The sequence below is a fragment of the Silurus meridionalis genome, chromosome 8 (genome assembly GCF_014805685.1).
Source record: "Silurus meridionalis isolate SWU-2019-XX chromosome 8, ASM1480568v1, whole genome shotgun sequence".
In the NCBI taxonomy this organism is placed as follows: Eukaryota; Metazoa; Chordata; class Actinopteri; order Siluriformes; family Siluridae; genus Silurus; species Silurus meridionalis.
The window spans coordinates 10,946,330-10,969,826 of record NC_060891.1 but is presented as its reverse complement, the minus strand read 5'-3'; the positions used below and the strand labels follow the sequence as shown (position 1 = coordinate 10,969,826).

Sequence of the window (23,497 nt, the reverse complement as noted above, 5' to 3'; positions counted from 1 at the left end):
CCTTGCCACAGTCGCCACGGCTTGCTCATCAGGGACAAATGCACACCATTCACCATCACTGTTGATTTGTGTAAAGCTGCTTTGAGACAATGTCTGTTGTGAAAAGCGCTATACAAATAAACTTGACTTGACTTGACTTGACCTTTCCAGGCTCTTCTCCACCTTACTTTCCCTACTTTCACCACAAATCACAATATCACCCGCGAACATAATAGTCAATGGAGACTCCTGTCTGACCATCAACCTGTCCATTACCACTGCAAACAGAAGAGATAGATAGATAGATAGATAGATAGATAGATAGATAGATAGATAGATAGATAGATAGATAGATAGATAGATAGATAGAAATATCATTGCACAAAAATATCTGCTGTTTTATAAAACCAACAACAGGTGATGAATTAGAATATATAATATGAATTAAATAAAAAAGACACGTTAGCCAGCACTACATTGTACCTTCTTATTTATATGTGACCACACACACAGGGTTTAGATATCACAGATAAGCCTTCAAACCCTCTTACACACACTGTTCCACCGAAACAAGGATCACAGCAACATGGCTACACACTTTACCTAATCTAACCACAAACATTTAAAAGCATATAATATAATTATTCATGCAATGAATTATGGTGGAACACAACAATGATTTTTAAAATTTTGTATTCTCAGCTTTTGTAAATATTTGAACTGTTCTGTTTTCCCTAAACTTCAAAAAGTATGTGTTAGTTAGTTGTTTTGACAGCTTCGTGCTTTAAAAATGGCGCCACCGGAAATGCTTTGGGGCCAGACATGCGCAGTATCACCACGCATGTTATTGTTTAGATCCTTGAAATGGTCTATTTTTTAATGCAAAATGTTCCTTGTTTGTGTGCTTTGACAAATTAAAATGTATTCAATCCAAAAGTAACCATAAAAAATATAAAATAATTGATTATTATTATTTTTTTTAAATCAATTCACAATTCAGGGTTCCGTTGTTATGACCGGGGGAAAAAAATCGAGGGTGAAATAATCCAATCTGGCAACACTACCAGCGAAACAACAGTTAGTGATTAGTATTGATGCACTTCTTCCTGTGGTTTTTAAAAACAGTTTCGCAACCCAAATTGTCCTTAGTGTGTTTTGAGAAAATATAAGACTGTTAAAAAAGAAATAAAATAAACTGTGCCCCCCCCAAAAAAAATACATATTGTGAATAAAGTAGAGGAAGAAATCTGTTCTCACTGTTGCCATGGAGCCACTGCTGATACACTCTGCCTCCCCTCGCGAGACATGAGCGGTCAGGTGACCTCAGCAAAACAGTTTAAGGTGAATTTATTTCACTTTTAATAGTTAGTGCTGCATTCATGGGCGTAAATCCCGGGTGGGACGGGGGGGACATGCCCCCCCCCATCCGAGGGTTGTCCCCCCCTAAAAAAAATATAAAAAAAAAAATCGCACTCTCCATTATATGTATTCTCTATTATATGAAAATATATGTATGTATACCTAAAATAATTGTGTAAGTAGGAAAAAAAACCTCAAAAATGCATTTAGAAACAGTTGAGTTCCCCCTCCCCTTCCTCACAGTGGTTTGACCCACTGCCTGCTTTCCCAGTTCATCTCACCTTCACTACACACACGAGTCAGGTGTGTGTTCATCTCACCTTCACTTCACACACGAGTCAGGTGTGTGTTCATCTCACCTACTCTACACACACGAGTCAGGTGTGTGTTCATCTCACCTTCTCTACACACACGAGTCAGGTGTGTGTTCATCTCACCTACTCTACACACACGAGTCAGGTGTGTGTCTGCGGCTCTATTAATGTTCAACTCCATTAACTAGGGTATTTTATTCACTTTAAATAAAGCGATTCTCTTTAATGTAGTTGATGCAGACTCATTCATAAATTAGTTGCGGCTAAAATGCTGATTAGCGATGTAATTTCCCATGAATCTGCTCTATTAGCGATTAAAATATCACTTATCTAGTGAACGTTAGCTTGTTTATAATAGCTTGTAGCATAGTGCACTGACACTAACACACCAAAGCCGTTTCACATGCAGTGTTTTATTTGGGACGACTTGGCATAATGTTAATATTAACATTAACACACAATTAGCATATTGTTTATCTGTGCATTTACTAAATGAGCACTGTGCTACATCTGAACTGACCCCACTGTATTTTTATAATCAATTTCTATTCTGTTCTTAAGTGTCTTAATTAATTTGTAAATAAAATGTTAAATCTTTTTTTTATTCCTTTTTATTGTTTTGATTATTTTTTTATGATAGTTTTACTTTATTTATGTAAAGCACTTTGAATTATCATTGTAATTGACGCAGTCTCCATGCTACAATAATAATGATAGAAACAACGTTTTTCACTGTGGGGACACTGTGTCTTTATACTGTAAGTACAATTTGACTGTATTATTTGTGTCCCCCCTTCAAAAATTGCTCATGAGAAATTTTATATGTAATGTCCCCCCCTACTATTAAATGAAATTTACGCCCATGGCTGCATTAAACTTGATCAAGCGATAGATACATTGGTAACTAAAATATTAGTACATAAAAAGAACTCGCATTAAAAGCAGCTAATATTTGTAACATTTGGCGGGATTTATATGTGACCACACACACAGGGTTTAGATATCACAGATAAGCCTTCAAACCCTCTTACACACACTGTTCCACGAAACAAGGATCACAGCAACATGGCTACACACTTTACCTAATCTAACCACAAACATTTAAAAGCATATAATATAATTATTCATGCAATGAATTATGGTGGAACACAACAATGATTTTAAAATTTTGTATTCTCAGCTTTTGTAAATATTTGAACTGTTCTGTTTTCCCTAAACTTCAAAAAGTATGTGTTAGTTAGTTGTTTTGACAGCTTCGTGCTTTAAAAATGGCGCCACCGGAAATGCTTTGGGGCCAGACATGCGCAGTATCACCACGCATTTGTTATTGTTTAGATCCTTGAAATGGTCTATTTTTTAATGCAAAATGTTCCTTGTTTGTGTGCTTTGACAAATTAAAATGTATTCAATCCAAAAGTAACCATAAAAAATATAAAATAATTGATTATTATTATTATTTTTTTTAAATCAATTCACAATTCAGGGTTCCGTTGTTATGACCGGGGAAAAAAAATCGAGGGTGAAATAATCCAATCTGGCAACACTACCAGCGAAACAACAGTTAGTGATTAGTATTGATGCACTTCTTCCTGTGGTTTTTAAAAACAGTTTCGCAACCCAAATTGTCCTTAGTGTGTTTTGAGAAAATATAAGACTGTTAAAAAAGAAATAAAATAAACTGTGCCCCCCCCAAAAAAAATACATATTGTGAATAAAGTAGAGGAAGAAATCTGTTCTCACTGTTGCCATGGAGCCACTGCTGATACACTCTGCCTCCCCTCGCGAGACATGAGCGGTCAGGTGACCTCAGCAAAACAGTTTAAGGTGAATTTATTTCACTTTTAATAGTTAGTGCTGCATTCATGGGCGTAAATCCCGGGGGGGACGGGGGACATGCCCCCCATCCGAGGGTTGTCCCCTAAAAAATATAAAAAAAAAAATCGCAGTCTCCATTATATGTATTCTCTATTATATGAAAATATATGTATGTATACCTAAAATAATTGTGTAAGTAGGAAAAGACCTCAAAATGCATTTAGAAACAGTTGAGTTCCCTCCCTTCCTCACAGTGGTTTGACCCACTGCCTGCTTTCCCAGTTCATCTCACCTTCTCTACACACACGAGTCAGGTGTGTGTTCATCTCACCTACTCTACACACACGAGTCAGGTGTGTGTTCATCTCACCTACTCTACACACACGAGTCAGGTGTGTGTTCATCTCACCTTCTCTACACACACGAGTCAGGTGTGTGTTCATCTCACCTACTCTACACACACGAGTCAGGTGTGTGTCTGCGGCTCTATTAATGTTCAACTCCATTAACTAGGGTATTTTATTCACTTTAAATAAAGCGATTCTCTTTAATGTAGTTGATGCAGACTCATTCATAAATTAGTTGCGGCTAAAATGCTGATTAGCGATGTAATTTCCCATGAATCTGCTCTATTAGCGATTAAAATATCACTTATCTAGTGAACGTTAGCTTGTTTATAATAGCTTGTAGCATAGTGCACTGACACTAACACACCAAAGCCGTTTCATGCAGTGTTTTATTTGGGACGACTTGGCATAATGTTAATATTAACATTAACACACAATTAGCATATTGTTTATCTGTGCATTTACTTAATTAACACTGTGCTACATCTGAACTGACCCCACTGTATTTTTATAATCAATTTCTATTCTGTTCTTAAGTGTCTTAATTAATTTGTAAATAAAATGTTAAATCTTTTTTTTATTCCTTTTTATTGTTGTGATTATTTTTTTATGATAGTTTTACTTTATTTATGTAAAGCACTTTGAATTATCATTGTAATTGACGCAGTCTCCATGCTACAATAATAATGATAGAAACAACGTTTTTCACTGTGGGGACACTGTGTCTTTATACTGTAAGTACAATTTGACTGTATTATTTGTGTCCCCCCTTCAAAAATTGCTCATGAGAAATTTTATATGTAATGTCCCCCCCTACTATTAAATGAAATTTACGCCCATGGCTGCATTAAACTTGATCAAGCGATAGATACATTGGTAACTAAAATATTAGTACATAAAAAAGAACTCGCATTAAAAGCAGCTAATATTTGTAACATTTGGCGGGATTTTTATCTGAGCTAAAAATTAATTAGGTAAATGAGGTAAAACAAAAATACACTTGTCATTGAAGAGCCAATGAACACAATAAATTAGAATCCAATATATAATATAATATAATATAATATAATATAAAACAATATATAGTTTTTTTTTTTTACATATTTAATGAATATTCATATTTGTCCAAAAAAATTATTTATTAATTGTCATAACAACACAGAACTGCACAGACTAATTAGTTATTGATTTGAATAATATTACTAGTATTCTTTATCGATTGTTGTAATATTATCACTACATGGACTTGTGAAATAATGTAATATTATTTGTTATCTTACAAGTAATCTATATCTATAGGTATAGGTCATAAATATTAATGGATAGTCCACACCATGAAATGATGAATCCATCTGATCCACCAGATCAGGCATCAGATTATTTCAGCAATTTGCTGTGAAAATGTAAAGGAAATGGCCACACTGCCCACTTTTGTAATAGTCAGAATTTCTTTTATTCACCACAATGGATTTGAAATGACGCAATCAATAGACATTGGAAATTTAAAGCCACCAATGGCCAGTGTTCATGTCCCTTTCTTTTCCTCGGATCCGCCCAATTCATCCCAACGCCCGACTCTGGAAGGAGTTCGATTGAAGACCAGTTTGTGCAGATAAAAATGGTTTCACAGAAACAGCCTAAAGATCCTTGAAGTTACTTAGCAACTCACGAACTATGATGGATTTGGATTGTAATTAATATAAATGAATAACATTCTCCTACAATGGCTTAGGACTGCAATTTGCACAAACAGTTCTGCATTTAAGTGCCCATCACTGAACAGTACACCTCAACAATGATGGAACTATAATTAAAGGACATTATACACCCAGATGAGGATTGGTTCCCTTTTGAGTTTGGTCCTCTGAAAGTTTCTTCCTCATACCATCTTAAGGAGTTTTTTTTTCTTGCCATGGTCATCACTGGCTCGCTCATTGCGGATAAACTTTTAAAGAGGAAACTTATACATTCTAACTTTATAGCCTGTTGGTCTCTGAAAAAGCTGCTTTGGGACAATGTCCATTGTTAAAAGTGCTATACAAACAAAACTGAATTATCGAAAATAGGAAATTGCCTGTGGAGAAAAAGCCATTTTTTAGAGTCCATCCAGTGGTTTAATGGTCAGATGTGACCTGGTTTCTCATTATTTCATGACAAATTCAGGCTGATGAGTAAACCAAAAAAAACCCCTGAAAAACAAAGTGGATGATTGCAAAATTCTTTACTTGGTGAAGAAGAAGAAATATTAACACATCTAACCAGATCAAGAACACTCTGGCAGATGTAGATGTATCAGTGTCAAAGCATACAATCAAGAACCAACTTTATAAATGTATATATAGAGACAGTGGCATTGAGTAAAAGACAGGAGGTGGAGCTGGAGGTAGCAGAGCTGAAGATGTTGAGATTTCCGTTGGGGGTGACGACGATGGACAGGATTAAAAATGAGTTTATTAGAGGGACAGCGCATGTAGAACGTTTTGGAGACAAAGTGAGGGAGGTGAGATTGAGATGGTTTGGACATGTGCAGAGGAGGGACATGGGGTATATCTGTAGGAGGATGGAGGATGAGGATGGAGCCACCAGGAAGGTGGAAAAGAGGAAGGTTTATGGATGTGGTGAGGAAAGACATGCAGGTAGTTGTGTTAAAAGAGACAGATGTAGAGGACAGGGGGTGTGGAGATGGATGATCCGCTGTAGCGACCCCTAATGGGAGAAGCCGAAAGAAGAATAAAAAGAGGATTTAATTCTAAATAGGCAAATACAGTACAGACAAAAAGTTTGGACACACCTTCTCATTCAAAGAGGTTTCTTTATTTTCATGACTATGAAAATTGTAGTCACACTGAAGGCATCAAGGGCTATTTGACCAAGAAGGAGAGTGATGGGGTGCTGCGCCAGATGACCTGGCCTCCACAGTCACCGGACCTGAACCCAATCGAGATGGTTTAGGGGTGAGCTGGACCGCAGAGTGAAGGCAAAAGGGCCAACAAGTGCCAAGCATCTCTCGGGGAACCCCTTCAAGACTTGTTGGAAGACCATTTCAGGTGACTACCTCTTGAAGCTCAATAAGAGAATGCCAAGAGTGTGCAAAGCAGTAATCAAAGCAAAAGGTGGCTACTTTGAAGAACCTAGAATAGGACATTTTTCAGTTGTTTTACACTTTTTTGTTATGTATATAATTCCATATATAATTCCACATGTGTTAATTCATAGTTTTGATGCCTTCAGTGTGAATCTACAATTTTCATAGTCATGAAAATAAAGAAAACGCTTTGAATGAGAAGGTGTGTCCAAACTTTTGGTCTGTACTGTATATATTATTATTTTTGTATTATTTATTTTTTTAAATACTGGTTACACCCAACAACAACAAAAAACACCCTGAAACAAGAACATTTGGACAGATGAAAACAGATAAACCAAAATGATGGAAAGAAAAGAGTATGGAGAAGGAGATGAAGGGCTCCTGGGGCAAAGCATATCAGCTCATTTGTCTAACATGAAGGCATTGTTATGCATGGGCTTGCATGGCTTTCAATGGAACTGGTTTGCTGGTTTATATTAATGCTGTGATTAGCGATAGAATAGAATTAATTCTATCTATAAAGTCAAATGCTGCAATATGGATAGACCTCAAATATTTCCATAAGGCAAAGAATGAATTGTTTTTAAATGAAAGCATCAGACACTCAGAAGCCCAAATCCTACACTTCTAGGAACACCTTGCTTGCTTCATTTTAAATCCAGTGTAGTAAGATGCAGAGGTAAAACCACTGTCCGAATATCCCTATACACTTGACTTCACGCGATTACAATATGGCGCCCTCTAGCGGTTGTAATGCAAAAATGCTTTCTTAGAAGTCTGAAAGTCCCGAAAAAAAAAGTCCACCATAAGACTTGTAGATGGTCATTAAGCACTAAGGGAAAGGGGAAAGACGAGCTAATCTTATCCTTAACTATTTCCCGTGTTTCAGCAGGTCAGTGTTTCGACGCCTTAGGCAGCCTCGCCTTTCTTTCTTTCATTCTTTTTTTTTTTTTGACAAACCCATGAACATTATACAGCTTGTGTAGTCACTCTCTGGCACACCTTTCCAGTCTTATCAGCGAGGGCGTGTCCCAAACGAGCGCACTTGTTTCAGGAATCACCTGAGTTCACTACACCAGTGCAGGAGGAGGAAAATGGGGAAAGCAGGTGGACGTGGGGACTTTGAATGGGTTTATGACGAACAGCCGCACACATGGAGACGAAAGGAAATATTAGGTAAGAATAATGTTTTTTTACAAAAACAAAAGATGAAGATGAGCGATCGTGTTCTGGTAATATTTCTTAAATGTAAAAAAAAAGGTGTCATATCGAAGGCAGATGTTTTGGGTTTAAACCCCTTTCGTCGCTGGGGTTTGGATCAGCGCTCCATTAAAAAAATCCTTTCATTTTTATCGCGTATTTTGTTTGTTTTATTTAGTTGGAAATGAAACCAGATCGTTTCTCATGGATCGTCCTGCCATGTATGTGGCGCATCCAGAAAGCCACTGGAGACACACAGTTACTTCCGCTCACACTGGTGCTCAAAACTTTACCGCATAGGCACTGGATCCTATAGAAACCCCGTGTATATGAGGCTAAACAACACGAGCCCTCATGTTCCACGACTTCCAAACTTAATGCTAGTATTTCCTTCTGAGCTGAAGATTAGATCAGGGTCTGTACAGTTTGCTGTTTATTGCTTGACCATTTCTGAAATTATTGCAGAATTGTACAATGATTAATAACCCAATGCCCCCCCCACTCACTTTAAGCTCATTACAGGATTATTTAGGGTCATTTCATTAAAAAAAAGTTTATTCAATTCTTAGATTTCTAATGTGAGGATCTAAAATAATAAATGAATTATTAAATACCTTCAAGCAACATCTTGAGGTTGAATGGACTGTAGTAAACTACTATAGGCCTGAATATGCAAAGCACAGATCCATATTTGCTTTTTTAGTTACCGTGTGCCCCCTTGAATAAATATCATAAAACGTTAAACAGTAACAGTTCTGGTCCGGTCTCGGAGATGCAGCGTGAACGAGCAGGCTGATTTATCTTCTGTAAACCGATACCAGACAAATCAAACTTTGACAAGTGGAACAATCGCTGAAAGCCCCCAGGTGTGTCTGGTGGTTGTTAGGCTTTGCTTGGAAACAGAACATACACATCGAATAATGTGGTGGTCCAAACACACACCTTGTTAGTGTTAATGTGTGAAGGTCACCAGAGCAGAACTTCATTTAGAATTAGTGAAATGTGGCTGTATTGGGTTTTATAACACAGAATCGGCATATGTAATCAATTAACAATTCAGTCTCTGGGTATATAAATATGCTCAAAATGAAGTGTGTAGGGAATCTAGATGAGCTCAGCGCTGACTCAATTTTGCATTCATAATGAAATTGCTACGTTGTAGTGATTCAGCAAGAATGAACCATGAAGGATGAAATAGGAATGTTATTCGTAGTAGTCCCCTTTCTGAGCTTCTTTAAACCTCTGTTGTGAACTGACACCTTTTGGCTGTTCAAATATTTATAACACTGCATTTTGTCATCCCTTCAAATGCTGAATGGGAAGCGATGAGTCAATGTGTTTTTAAGTGACACTCAGGGTGTGGAAGGCATGGAAGTCATGTTTCTACCACATTATTTTACACCTGACGCTGAAGACTCTCATGATCATTAAGCTTATTCATGATGCTTGAAGGTCAGTAAGAGGCTACACAATGTGCTATTTTGGTAGAAGTGTTTTTCTGCAAAGAATTGCTTACTTCATATCAAAATTCATGGAGCAATTTGGGAAATTCTCTACTAAGCAGATGCATGACGTGCTTAAGTCACACAAATATTGTGATGAAAGTGCTGACATACCATGTGACCAAAATAGTTGTGTTAATCATTCACATGGTCAATAAAATGTATCAGGAGGAACAATGGAAACTGTTTTTTTATGCTAGTTTATTAAATAATTTATTGTAAATGAAAATAAAAAATCCTGTTTTGTAATTTTCCTAGCTAGAAATAACAGGGAGAAGTCGAACACATCGCATTTGCATAAGTTTGGCCAACGACCCTGTTTTTGGAGAGCTTGCTACACATACGCTAGTGACCAAAAAAGAAATATTTTACATTGATGTAAAATGTATGCTTATATTATATACATAATATAAGCATACAGAAAGCATGCAAACCACTGGAGTAATCAGTTGGATATTAAACAGGCAATTAATGATGGACAGAAATACATTTTACTCTGGATTGTGGAAAATACAGTGGTGAGTCTGCCATCCTAAAACCCTACTCACTATTCGAAGCCATTTTTTAATACAAAATGATCTGAATTAATTGAGACCTTTTAATGTGCAAAGTAATTCTTTGCCTAAAGTACAACATGTTGCAGTCATTGGACTGTTGACATAATGCTTTAGTGATTTTTCATTTTTACTTTTTTAAAGCAAAAGGATCCAGATATCATTTAATGTAGTCTAAAGAAAAAAAACACGTTCACTTTTATTCACAGGGGTTTTTACAATATAACCATTAACCACTTTAACACAAAATAGTTCATTCAAATAAGACTGGTTTGATTAATAGTGACATAAAGCTTTCTAAAGAAATTTGGAATTTATTCAAATCGGACAATTGTCGCCAGATGTTTTTATTTGTTTGACTGATGTTTAAGCTATTGCTAGTTACAATAGTATTGTTCCAAAAATTCTCTTCAAACATTTGGGGTTCTTTGTGGTTTCCCCAAGAGTAAGTGGTAAAGGAAAATCAGAGCAGGCTTAGCTGAACTGTAAACATACATGTGTTACAGAAAGCCAACTGACATCTTTAGTTTGCATAGACACTGCATGTAAATGGTAGATGTTAATGCAAATGTTAAGGAAAGCGTATTGCCTGGATTTCTAGAGTTTTTATTTGAGTGCGCTCGTAAAGTGTTCGAGCACGTGACAGGCAGTCGCATGAGCAACAAGTCTGCTAATTAAAAAGAAGGCACCAGATCAGAAAGCCTTCCTGCCCCTTGGGGGGGAGGATAAACCACTGCATGATTTCCTGCATACATTGTTGCATAAGGCTGCAGTTTCCAGGTTACCTGCAGGGGATAAAAATAATATTTAAGCAAATTTTGACTTCCTGTTATCTTTCTCTCTCTCTCTCTCTCTCTCTCTCTCTCTCTCTCTCTCTCTCTCTCTCTCTTTTAGCAAAGTATCCCCAGATCAAGACGTTAATGGGTCCTGACCCCCAGCTGAAGTGGGTTGTGTCTGGAATGGTACTCACTCAATTAATTGCATGTTACCTTATCCATGAGTTGTCATGGAAGTGGGTGTTTTTCTGGGCATATGCCTTTGGTGGATGTATAAACCACTCCTTGACCCTGGCCATCCATGACATCTCGCACAACATCGCATTCGGGAACAAGCAGGTACGCTGGAACCGGTGGTTTGCCATGTTTGCCAATCTGCCAATCGGTTTACCTTATTCAGCCTCCTTCAAGAAATACCACATCGACCACCACCGCTACCTTGGAGGCGATGGCTTAGACGTTGACATCCCAACAGACATGGAAGGCTGGTTCTTTTGTACACCTGCAAGAAAGATACTCTGGCTTTTCCTCCAGCCTTTATTCTACGCACTACGGCCTCTGGTGGTGAACCCAAAACCTGTGACCAAACTGGAGATGTTGAACGCAGTCGTACAGTTTGCCGCAGACATTCTGATCTACTATATCTGGGGACTCAAACCAATCGTGTACCTTATCTCTGGCTCCATATTGTGCATGGGCCTGCATCCCATCTCCGGACACTTCATTGCTGAGCATTACATGTTCCAGAAGGGCCATGAGACCTACTCATACTATGGCCCTCTGAACTTAATCACTTTTAATGTGGGATACCATATGGAGCATCACGATTTTCCCAGCATCCCTGGTAGTAGGTTACCTGAGGTGAGTGTCAATTTTTTTTGTTTGCGAAAAAATGATTTAAATGTCATTATGTATACAGCACATTAGCCATATAGATCAGCAAATATTTACTTGGTTTGGAGCTTGTTGCAGGTCTTGATTTCAACATGTATGTTGTAGTGCTGTACCCATGGTATCATTTCTGTTGAGCATTCAAGAATTCCAACGTCCCCAATCCAATATATTTTCCAGCTATACTTCCTAGAACTTGTTTTGTTTATCTACATTAGAAGGCCAGTGAGTATGTAAGAAACTTGTCTGGTTTGAGAAATGTCTGGTTTGAGCGATTGAGAGCACACTTGCAAATTTACATGACCACCACTGAAGCAGGACTTTCAGTGGCATTTCCTAAGTCACTGTAGTGGTGAAATTTTTTTCTCTTTTCATTACCAGGTGAAGAAAATTGCAGCAGAGTATTATGATTCATTACCGCAGCACACCTCCTGGATACGGGTGCTCTGGGACTTTGTGTTTGACGACAGCATTGGCCCCTACGCCAGAATCAAAAGAGAATACAAACTGGCCAAGCAGGAATAAGTTGAACCACGAGTGTATTATTCTCACAGAGCCGCTATTTAAACGGAAAAGAGGACGAGCTGGACAGGCCTGCTGAACCGGTAGAAACACGTGGTTGAAACTGTTTTTTTTTTTTTTTTTTTGTCACATAATTACAGCAGGGAAACGGGTTTAGAGTACACACGACCTGGACTGTCAGTATCCATTGAGTTCGAGTTTTCAACAAACAATGGATGCTAATAGGATTTTTTTCTGTGTTTAAAAGCCACTCGAATGTGTTCTCACCAATGAGACGGCACATGGACATGCTGAATATATTATAATGACGCTGTCCTTGTAAAGCCGCGTTGTAAATTTTATAGCAAATATATTAATTTAAAACAAAGACTCGAGCAGTAAGTGACGTGTGTACTTTACAATGCAATGGTTAAATTAAAATGAGCATTCCTTGCTTGAGTAGTTGACACAGCAGTATATAAAGTGTGGTGTTTGTTTTTGTTTTAAAAGAAATATAAATGAATTTTTACTGCATTTTAAAGCAGTAAGGTGAAATCTTACTTCTTTGCAATAAGAGTAAGCATTGAGAAGTTTCTTACTGCACATATGAATCCATTTCATCTGTTTGACCAAAGTAGTATTTAGTGTGTAGCATTTACACAGCCTAGAGAATGCTTTACTTGCAGTTACACAAGTATGACCCATAACACGCTACGGTAAACAGGCTGTAATATTCGCAGTGTTCTTAAATGTGAATAAGAATGTTCAGATATGAATCGAAATGAGTCCTACGGTTAAGTCATGTGTGTCTTAGCATACAGAAAAACATCATAATCGTAATAGAATTTCACAACAAGGCCAGACACACCTTTATTCTTTCTGGTGTTTGATTTCACATTGCTGATTTTCAGTGTGTTCAGTTTTTCTTTATCAACATCTGTGCAAGGTTTGGTAAGATTTATTTATAAATAAAGATTAATTAAATGAACTAGAATTGGTCTTAAAATGAATAAAAAAAAATTTAGCTGCAAACAGTGTTCACTGGATCGCTGCAGGTCAGCTTGGGGAATGATTCAGTCTGTGGTTCAATCGTTCAATAAAATCTGGTTATATTGCCTTGTATTGTATTGGCAGCTTCTCTGAATGTGTGTTTCCTGTAAAAGTATATGAGGGTAAACCTCGTGTGTACCTATGTGATGTGTAAATAAGGGATTAGTCAGTTGGAGCTTGATGAAGCATGTCATGATATTTTAATTTGACTTACTGAACCTTTTGCTCTGCTTGATGATCCTGATGTTGCTTTTAAATCTTTTTAAATGCAAAGTAGTTTAATTAATACACACAAATGTACACACGGTCAGCATCGAACACGAGTTGAATACGGAAACTGTTGATTGAATTTGCATCCCGTCATATTTTTATGAGCAGATATATCTAAACATAACACTGAAGTATGGACAGTGTAAGGATTGTTATAATAATAATAATACAAATTATCTTTGATATTCTTGAATTTCTTAAATAATTTTATACATTTGGTAAAGGGGGGGACGCTATTTATTCTATGTGATTATAAAAAAAAAATGGTATTAAATAATTATATTTTTACATTTAATAGTGTGTATTGTATTAGAAGAATGGGGTAAAAGAATTTTATCTTGAGTACCTTCTCATGCATATAAAATAAGACAAATTCACAAGTTATAGATTCAGTGTTTTATTCAAAGGCCATTTTACTGTCACGTGTTTAAGAGGATTAAGCCAGAAGGCTAGGCCACTTAATTTCATAATTTAGGACCCAATATTACGAACCAATTTTCTTTCGAACCAAATTGAGGAGAGTCCACAAACTGCCGTTTCACAGGGCTAGAGCTACAGAAACATCTCATAAGACCATCATCAATAACTTCACACTACCAAATTCAAGCTAAAAATAATAATAAAAATCCAGTGAACATCCGTATTTTCTAAATCAAAAAGAAGAGGATTAAAACTGTAATGAACGATGGTGACAAACCGGCGCAGAAGGGTGCTGAATGTGCTTCTCAAAAAACCAAAGTGTGAAGGTAAAATATAAAATGCTGACGTTTCTATTTTCTCTGGCAGATATCACTGAGAATAAAATTACTTTTACAATAACAGTAATGCAACAATAAAACAGTATAAAACACAAATATCTTCATCAAGGTCCACCTAGTCAAATTTCTCTTAAGACTTGAAAGACTGGGAGCAGCAAACTGCACAGTGGGCTTAGTCTTTTAATGTTTATACAGGAGGAAATAGAAAATTCAGTGTGAAGGTCCGTCCATTCATTCATCCATCCATTCATCCATCCATTCACTCACACATGCACTCGCTCTCTCTCACTTCTTTCTCATGTTCCTTTCTGTAATGCTCCTTGTTGATGCAACATTCCTGCAACACGTACGTTTTCCATGTCGTTGCAGCTATGTTGCAAGACCATTCCTCCAATACGCCACATAATCCTTTCCGTACTTCCCAAGAGCCTTCTGGTGGTGTAATCATGCTTCTAAACACTATGTAGCACCCATCCTAGTCAGTTCTCTTCTAATGGCTAAAGAAGGGGGGAAAAAAGAACAGAAATATACAAACAATGCCTGTTTTGTTGTCCAAAATGATGCAAAATGAGTGAAATCTCACCATCTATGATCTCATCTTTGACTTTATGCAGTTCACGCACAACCTCCTCCAAGATTTCCTGTTTTTGAACAGAATTGGAAAAGAAAGTCAGTGTTAAGCAGGTGAGCAGCGCCTTGTGGAAAGTTGATTGAAATGGTCGTGAACTATTCTCTTTAGGGTTACCTGTTTCATTCGGTCGAAGTCTCCCGATTCTCCGTCAGTGGTGCCACCAATAGCTCTCAACCTGTGCCAGGGCAGAAGATTTTCAGTCAGAAAATGTTTCCAATATAATGTTGACCTATTCCATACTCCCTACAAACCTTGCTGGGTTTCCAGTGACAACTTCGCAACATTTGTAACATTTTGCGTGCTAGGAATGGGCGATGGTACTCATTCTTTATGATTTCATACAAAGTACAGATAATCCCCAATTTACCACGGAGATGCGTTCTGATGACCCCATCGTAACTTCAAAACTCGAGACATGCCCTAGCCCAGTGGTCCCCAACCTTTTTTGCACCACCGACCAGTTTAAATGTCAGAATATTTTCACGGACCGGCCTTGACGGTGTGGCGGATAAATACAACAAAATAAAATGATACGACCGGCATAAAAACTGGTATTTTTTAAATAATAAACGTGAATCCATGGTGTTGTTTTTTGTTCATTTTGCTAGCTTGGGGGTTTCAATTTAACGGTAATGTATTGTGTGTTAGCGGCCGGAGCAGCCCCTTAAAGAAGGTAGCGGATGGAGGTAAGACATGTGACCGAGGCATCATGACATGCATCAAGAGTGAGTCATAGACAGATGTGGGGGAGAGAATCCGGTAATTTTCCAAAATAAAACATCGTTCAGAATCAGAAAATAAATAAAACGGAAAAAATTTAAGTTATGACTTCTTTCTATTCGGCCTGGTACAGGTCCACGGCTCAGGGGTTGGGGACCACTGAGCTAGCCTATACAGGGGTCTACAGAATGGTGATTAGTGTGGGGTAGTGTACTGTAATTTGTTTGTAATCTAGCAAATTACAGTACATATTTTAGCAAACCTGACCAATTTACAGTACTGAACTGTATAAATGTACAGTACATACAGTATACAGTATATATGTATGTGGCAGCAGTGTGCGTGGATGAGCACCGGTTCGTGAGTGGAGGGCGGAGCATACGCTACGTTTGCCTGCTGCGCGAAACTTAAAATGTACAATTTTGTTGTATTGCTATCATCGTCGTAACATCAAAAAATCCTAAATCGAAACATCGTAACTCGGGGACCATTTGTACTTTCATAGCCTGGATTGTTGATGCTGATAACGATAGCCATACCAGTACTTCTGAAAGCCATCACATAATGTTTGACAGTTCATAGGTTTTTTTTAAATGAGAAGGTGGAAATTTTTTTTCTCTCAGAAAGTGCAGGCGTTGCAGCGGCCCCCAGATATATGAGTAAGTGACAGAACGCTAACTAGATTGCATGATAAACGGAGAGAGAGTGAAAAAAGAAATAATTCCTGGTCACGTTAAGTAAATGTTGCACATTCACGTGTGAGAATCCATCCGCATAACACCAATTTCGAAAATTGTGATTCTTTAGTATTGAGGACACCCGTCCCTAATGCATGCTCAAGTATCGGGTTGTCGGTGCTACAGCTTCAACACAAACTCTCAGCTTTTTCATTATTACCTTTTATTGTTAACAGACAGAGATAAGGTTTCATTCTGTTTACATGTTGTCGCTCCAGGACCCTGTTAAATACGTTTTATTTTCGGGAAGCTGCGAGTTGATAAGACGCACAATAGTTACCAAGGCATTTAGCATGGCTTGCCATGTCATATACCCGCTGACTCGTATAAACATGAGGCTCGCATCATGACATCTGTTAGTCTTTGGACATTGTGGTGTGCATCTGTGGCATGGTGTAATAACTGATAAAGGAAAAGTACAAACAAAACTGATCAAATTAGGTTTATGTGGAACTGACCTTGATCCAGCTGAAGATTTGTCTGAAGAGTTTGCTCGCTCCCATGGCTTCTTCAGAGCATCTGGAAAGCAAAATACTGTTAGTTCTGTGCTGCATTGACACAGATTTCCTCTTCTCCTGCACTACAGTAACTGACACAAAGACCATAACGAGGCTTTCTATTTAGAAAGAGTCCATTTTCTAAGAAATGGTGTATTACAGTTTGATTTGGTGCTCTTTAGACGTGCATGTTTTTTAAACAGGGCTTTCTTTACAAACTATACCCAAATCCAGTTTAATAAAATGCAGCTCTGTTTTATTCTGTCAGGAAGTGGGTTTTTTTCTAATTTTTTTAATGCAAATCATAATGAATAAATCTTAATATTTGCCAAATTACCAAATATTAGAACAGAATACATGTTAACATCATTGAGAACTCACTGGAGCTGAGGATGGTTCAAGGAAAATGGTTTTGGACTGTAATTAATATAACAGTCTGCCTACAATCACCATGAACAGTTTTATACTCGAGTCTCAATCAATGAACAGTTGCTAACCTCAGTAATGATGGAACTAGAATGAATGCATGTTTGGTGTCACACAGATTAGGACGGGTTCCCATTTCAATCTGGTTCTCTGGGCCTCTCAAGGATTCTTCCTCATACCATTTCAGGGAGTTTTGTCACCACTGGCTCGCTCAACAGGGAAAGACTTTCAGGGCTAATTTTTGATGCTAAAATGTATATCCATAATCTAATTATTTGTGTACAGCTGCTTTTGGACATTGTTGAAAGTGCCGATTTGAATAGAATGAAATAACATTCATTTTATGATTGTGTCTAAAGTAATAATATAATTAATAAAACAAGTTTGTCATCCTTTTAGTCAGGTACTGGAAGTCTAGCTCTTAAAGACCTATGATTCATATTTCAGAAGATTTCTGCTAACCTGAGCCACGTGAGGCGGGCGAGCCATTGGACTCTTCCTGCAAGAAACACACATTGTTGAAAAGGAAACAAATAGAATTATGACAAGAAAAATTGTAAAATGTGAATAGCTTGTTAAATGCACAAACATTTTGACTGTCTTCAGGTTTTTCAGAAGCTTTCCTCCTGAAAGTGAAGGGAGGAGAAGAAATTAAAGGTCATATCAGTGTGGCTAATATACCAGCTTTAACATTATCAGCTATAAATAAATGAAACAATATACAGTAATCCCTATAAACGAACGAATAAACTAAAAACCGCGTTAAGCGGACGCCACCCCAAAAATACAATTTTATGTATACTGTACTGTATTAACATTTTACTTCATTTTATGATTAATAATTACATTTTATTAATACACTTTATTATTTCAACATAAAACTCCATAAAAACAATTCCCTATAAGTTTTTTGGTCTATAGTGCTGTCCGCGAGAGACCAGGAAAATCAGCGAAACAAATTAGCTGTGGCAAATGCAATTCCGCAATAAACCAGGGGGGGGCGCGAGATTCGAACCGCTGTAAAGTGGGGGATTACTGTACCGTTACAAACTGACCTTCGTGCTAGGAGGGCATTCATTTCTTGCATGAGGCCTCTCCTCCTCCTCCGCTGCCTCCACTAGAGCGACTGGCATCATTCTTGGCACTGGATGGCCCCGCAGAGCTCTCCTCAGGCTGTCAGGTTCAAACAGAGGGCACCGGCAATGCCCAGACCAGATAAATATCACATTGCTCAACACATTACTCTCTGTCACAAGCCTATTAGATAACATCTGTGTGTCGTAATATGAATACAACTTTCCATTCAAACAATAGCAGATACTTGGTTAAATAAAACCTAGTGTCACTTTTTCAGAAAGACTTTTTAAATAATTTTCTTTTTCCTAAAAATTGTATTGTGCCAAAGTTACTGACACAATAATTGTACAATTCTAAGTGATTATAAATTTCCCTATTTCTAGTCTGTGAAGTTAAAACATCAAAATATATATTTTAACTTGTACAAATTAGACAACGAATATATTAAATGCACAAGTAGTTAAAATAGGGATTGTAGAGGCACATGTAAATATTTTAAAAGAATGAGAGACTGACTGATCACAATCTATTAGATCGAAAATGTAAGTATAAGCAATTAACAGTATTAGATGCACTATATGGAGAAAGGTTTTTTTGATACCTAATCTGCTTGTTGAATATCCTATTCCAGATTTAGTCTCCTCTTTGCTTATTTAATAACTTCTCGTCTTCTGAAAAGCTTCCCACTGGATTGTTTGTTCAGGTACTTATATCTCGTAAGGAGGCCTGTGGTTCAGTCAGTAGGTTCACCATGAAAATGTTTACTGGAGTTGCAGTCAGGCCTCTGCGCAGACCACTACAGTTCCTCCATGACAACCTTAACACACCATGTCTTTATGAAACTTGCTTAGTGCACAGGTGCATTATTATGTTGAGTCTGGGTTCTTAGATCAAGTGAAGGAAGCTAAATGCTCTAGCATACAAAACATTCCAGACAATTGTGTGCTCCCACATTGTGTTTTTTTGTTTTTTTCCCCCGAAAAAATCACGGCCCTTAGTTCAATCGATCATACCTACACACAAATATGTGCATTATTTATTATTATTTTATAATTATATATATATATATATATATATATATATATATATATATATATATATATATATATATATATATATATAAGTTCTGACCATAAGCAGCTACTGATGAAAAACAAAGGCACAAAGTGATGTGTTCACCACCGGAGAATTAAATGAATTTACATGTTTCAGTTATGAGTTATATAGATTGGATTAGTGCTGAAACAGAAATAAATAAATAAATCACATATCTTGAGTTTCTTTGCATATTACACACACAGAGAAAATTTCAATAATTCATTTTAAAACTATACATTTTAAGGCTTCTATAGACATACTTCTTGTGTCTGTGCAGCATCATGCTTCCAAATAAAAATTCACAGAGGAGGACGCAGCAGAAAGTATTCTGTTTGTTTCCTGTCATTTACCAAGTAGATGCAAATAAAAGTCAATTTTTTCCAGTATAGAAATACAATAAGCAATGAATATTTTAACTCGTTGCCATAGCTATAGAAAAAAATCTAAGGATTCGTAGAGATCAATAAATAATAAATAGGAGACAGTTATTTATTGTCAACATGCTCTCATATGATCACTGTAAACATTTTAAAGCATAACCCTGTTCAGTGTCAGAGGACAGGTATTGAATACTAGATCATATGAATCCAAAAATTTTTCAATGTCAAAAAGACATCAAACGAATTTCATTTGTAGAAATTAGTTGTTTTGTTCTTTTCACCATTTTGCAAGACAATCCGATTTTACAATCAATATCCACTGAGCCACCACTTTATTGGGGACTATTCATTTTCATTCTTGCAATTAAGCAATCAGCCAATAGGTGGCTGCTGCAAAACACGCACAACACATGCACATGAATAATCCAGAATGGTAAATTTGTGCCAACTGTAGACACATTTTCTCGGCTGACAAAAAAAAAGAGCCAATGTAGTCTTCTGCTCTTGTAGCTCATGCATTGAAGGTACGATGTGTTGTGTATTCTGACACTTTTCTGCTCAGCTTTGTTTGTAAAGGGTGGTTATTTGAGTTACTGTTCCCTTCGTGTTAGCTGGCCAATCTCTTGTGACTTCTATAATTGTCAATATGTTTCCACCCAAAGAACTGGCACTCAACAGATTATGTCTAAATGCTGGAGACGTGAATGCTCAAATCACCCATTTACCCTATATAGATGTCTGACGTGAACACTAAGTGAAACTTTTTACCTGTATCTACATGAGTGTATGTGTTGCACTGCCGCTACATGATTGGCTGTCTGATTAATTGCATGAATAGGGTGAAGAGTAGTGTATTTGCATTTAGCAGGCTGGTGAGTGTGATTAACAAGGCAAGCAAAACCTGTAAACTGCCTAAAATGTACTGGCCACTTACCCGCTGTACTTTGCGTAGTTTGGCTCCAGCCAAAGCTGCAGCCAAGCCTGATGGAGCTGGGAGAGGTGGGGGATTAGGGGGCAGTACAGCAGCTGGGGGAGGAGGTCCAGGTGGAGGTGGAGGTGCTGGAGGACCTGCCATGGGAGCAGGAGCAGGGGGATGGAGTGGGGGAGTGGAGGACAGCATGGAGGGATGTCCTGGAGGGATGGGAGGACCTGCTGAAGAGCAAAAGAGAGATGAGTGCAGAGGCATTACACATGACTTTAAATCATTTTATTATTTGGCTATTATGGTTGAGTTTAAAATGTGCAAATGAAACAATGCTGAAAATGTAATGGAGTTAATTCTATGTAGTGTATTGACCTGAAAGTAATTCCAAAAAATGCAAATAGCAAAGGAGATGCACGTACAATGGTGCAGTTCTTGGTCTATTTTTTTTATTTTTTTAATGGACAGGTTATTTAGTCCTTTATCCCTAATAAAATAATCACCGTAAAACAATTAGTTGCATTTTTTTGTGTTGCTACAGTTCAACTCAAATACACACACCCAATCTCTAGAGACCCATTATTTTATTGTTGCTCATTTAGGTTAATAATTTTTTTCCAGTTGTTTTCAACTCTCATGTATTTACCTTTTGTAATAATAAACATAATTAGAGAAAAATACAGTCTGCTCTTACTGTGATCAACAAGAATATACAGTGATGAAATAAATAAGTTTAATGAAATAAATAAGTGCATGTGACAGATAATTGTCTGAAATCATTTAGTAGATTTAACACACTGCAAACAAAACAAAACAAAAAGTCTTTAGGCAGTGCACGTATTATGTGGTCACGTGACTTTCCAGCGTGTAGCGTGGAGAGCAGGTAAAGATGGAGGCCGAGCAGATCAACACTGAACTGGCCCACGCGATTGTCGCACCTTCACCTGGCATCCGCTTTCCCACACACACATCCCCAAACACGCCGTCAGCCTCTTTTTCTGTGTGTGTATGTGTGTGTGTGTGTGTGTGTGTGTGTGTGTGTGTGTGTCTCTTTCTCTCTCTCTCTCACTTTCTCTCTCACACACAAAAAAAAAATTTTAAAAACCTTTATAGTTTTACAAATACACATTTCAACATTATCACTAGTCTGTGCGCAATTTCCTCGATAAACCAATCAAGTGGACTCATGATACCATTTATTATAGCGATATCGCAATATTGACCACAATAATCCCACCATGACATTTTTCTTAAATCGTGCAGCTCTAATGATCAGCTTTATATACCAAACGTTTGTGGACACCTGACCATAAGATGTGCTTTTGAACATCCTATTCCACATTTAGTCCCCATTTGCTGTTATGATAACCTCCACTCTTCTGGGAAGACATTAGATTTTGAAGTGTGTCTGTGGAGATTTGTGCTCATTCGGCCACTAGAGTGTTAGTAAAATCAGGTACTGATGTAGGTTGAAGAGCCCTGGGGTGCAGTCAGCATTCCAATTCATCCCAAAGTGTTTAGTAGGGTTGAGGTCAGAGCTCTATAGCAGGTCACTCAAGATCTTCCACTCCAACCCACATAAATCATATTTTCATGGAGCTTACTCTGTGAACAGTTGTACTGTCATGCTGAAACAGGTTTGGGTCTTTTTGTTTTAATGAAGGGAACATTGTTATTAAAACACATCCCAAGACATTCGATTCAATTATGTACCTTTGTGGTAACAGTTTGGAGAAGAACCACATGGCTGCAAAAGTCTACATTCCCAATACCATTGTCCATATAGTGTATGTTTGATATAGTCTAATGCCAGACTAGAATTTGTTATAAATTATTCTCTAATTGGAATACAAGCTTTTTGACAATCCAAATAGATCGTATTATCCTGTTTTTGACAAATAAACTTGTATATTTTTTATAAGTTATAAAAGTATATATTTCTGTTAAATATTACGGCCAGATTGCTAATGAAATACTATGCATGTTTGCTGAAACACTTCAACTTAAAGACTTTACTACTCATTAATGATGAACTGTAATCATCATCATCTTTTTTTGGCTGCTCCCATTAGGGGTCGCCACAGCAGATCATCCGTCTCCATACCCTCTGTCCTCTATATCTGCCTCTTTCAACCCAACTACCTGCATGTCTTCCCTCACCACATCCATAAACCGCCTTCCTCTTTTCCTCCTTCCTGGTGGCTCCATCCTCAGCATTCTCCTACCGATATACCCCATGTCCCTCCTCTGCACATGTCCAAACCATCTCAATCTCGCCTCCCTCACCTCGTCTCCAAAACATCCTACATGCACAGTCCCTCTAATAAACTCACTTCTAATCCTGTCCATCCTTATCACTCCCAACAAAAACCTCAACATCTTCAGCTCTGCTACCTCCAGCTCCACCTCCTGTATTTACTCAATGCCACTGTCTCTAAACCATACAACATCTCAGGTCTCACCACAGTCCTATAAACTTTTCCTTTCACTCTTGCAGATACTCTTCTATCACATAGAGAAGTCCAAGTGGGATCAAATTGGAATGATGAACTGTAATGAGTCTAAAAATCTGAAAAGTTAGTACTCTCAAGGAACCTCATTCATT

At 37.5% G+C, this 23,497-nt stretch overlaps 2 protein-coding genes across 2 annotated transcripts in view; one reads left to right on the top strand and one right to left on the bottom strand.

The window, feature by feature from the left end:
* The first annotated feature begins 7,759 nt into the window (after window positions 1-7,759).
* On the top strand, window positions 7,760-13,314 carry degs2 (delta(4)-desaturase, sphingolipid 2). Its single transcript, XM_046855570.1, has 3 exons — window positions 7,760-8,078; window positions 11,053-11,795; window positions 12,207-13,314. The coding sequence occupies exons 1-3, from the start codon at window positions 7,997-7,999 to the stop codon at window positions 12,348-12,350; spliced, it is 969 nt and encodes a 322-aa protein (XP_046711526.1). The 5' UTR covers window positions 7,760-7,996; the 3' UTR covers window positions 12,351-13,314.
* A 713-nt stretch (window positions 13,315-14,027) lies between these two features.
* The window catches only part of evla (Enah/Vasp-like a), a 41,966-nt gene continuing 32,496 nt past the window's right edge, over window positions 14,028-23,497 (bottom strand). Inside the window, 9 exon segments of the mRNA XM_046855569.1 lie at window positions 14,028-14,901; window positions 14,988-15,045; window positions 15,150-15,210; window positions 16,951-17,011; window positions 17,878-17,914; window positions 18,005-18,041; window positions 18,471-18,510; window positions 18,513-18,588; window positions 20,905-21,122. Coding sequence (XP_046711525.1) covers window positions 14,864-14,901; window positions 14,988-15,045; window positions 15,150-15,210; window positions 16,951-17,011; window positions 17,878-17,914; window positions 18,005-18,041; window positions 18,471-18,510; window positions 18,513-18,588; window positions 20,905-21,122 — 626 coding nt within the window. The 3' untranslated portion in view covers window positions 14,028-14,863.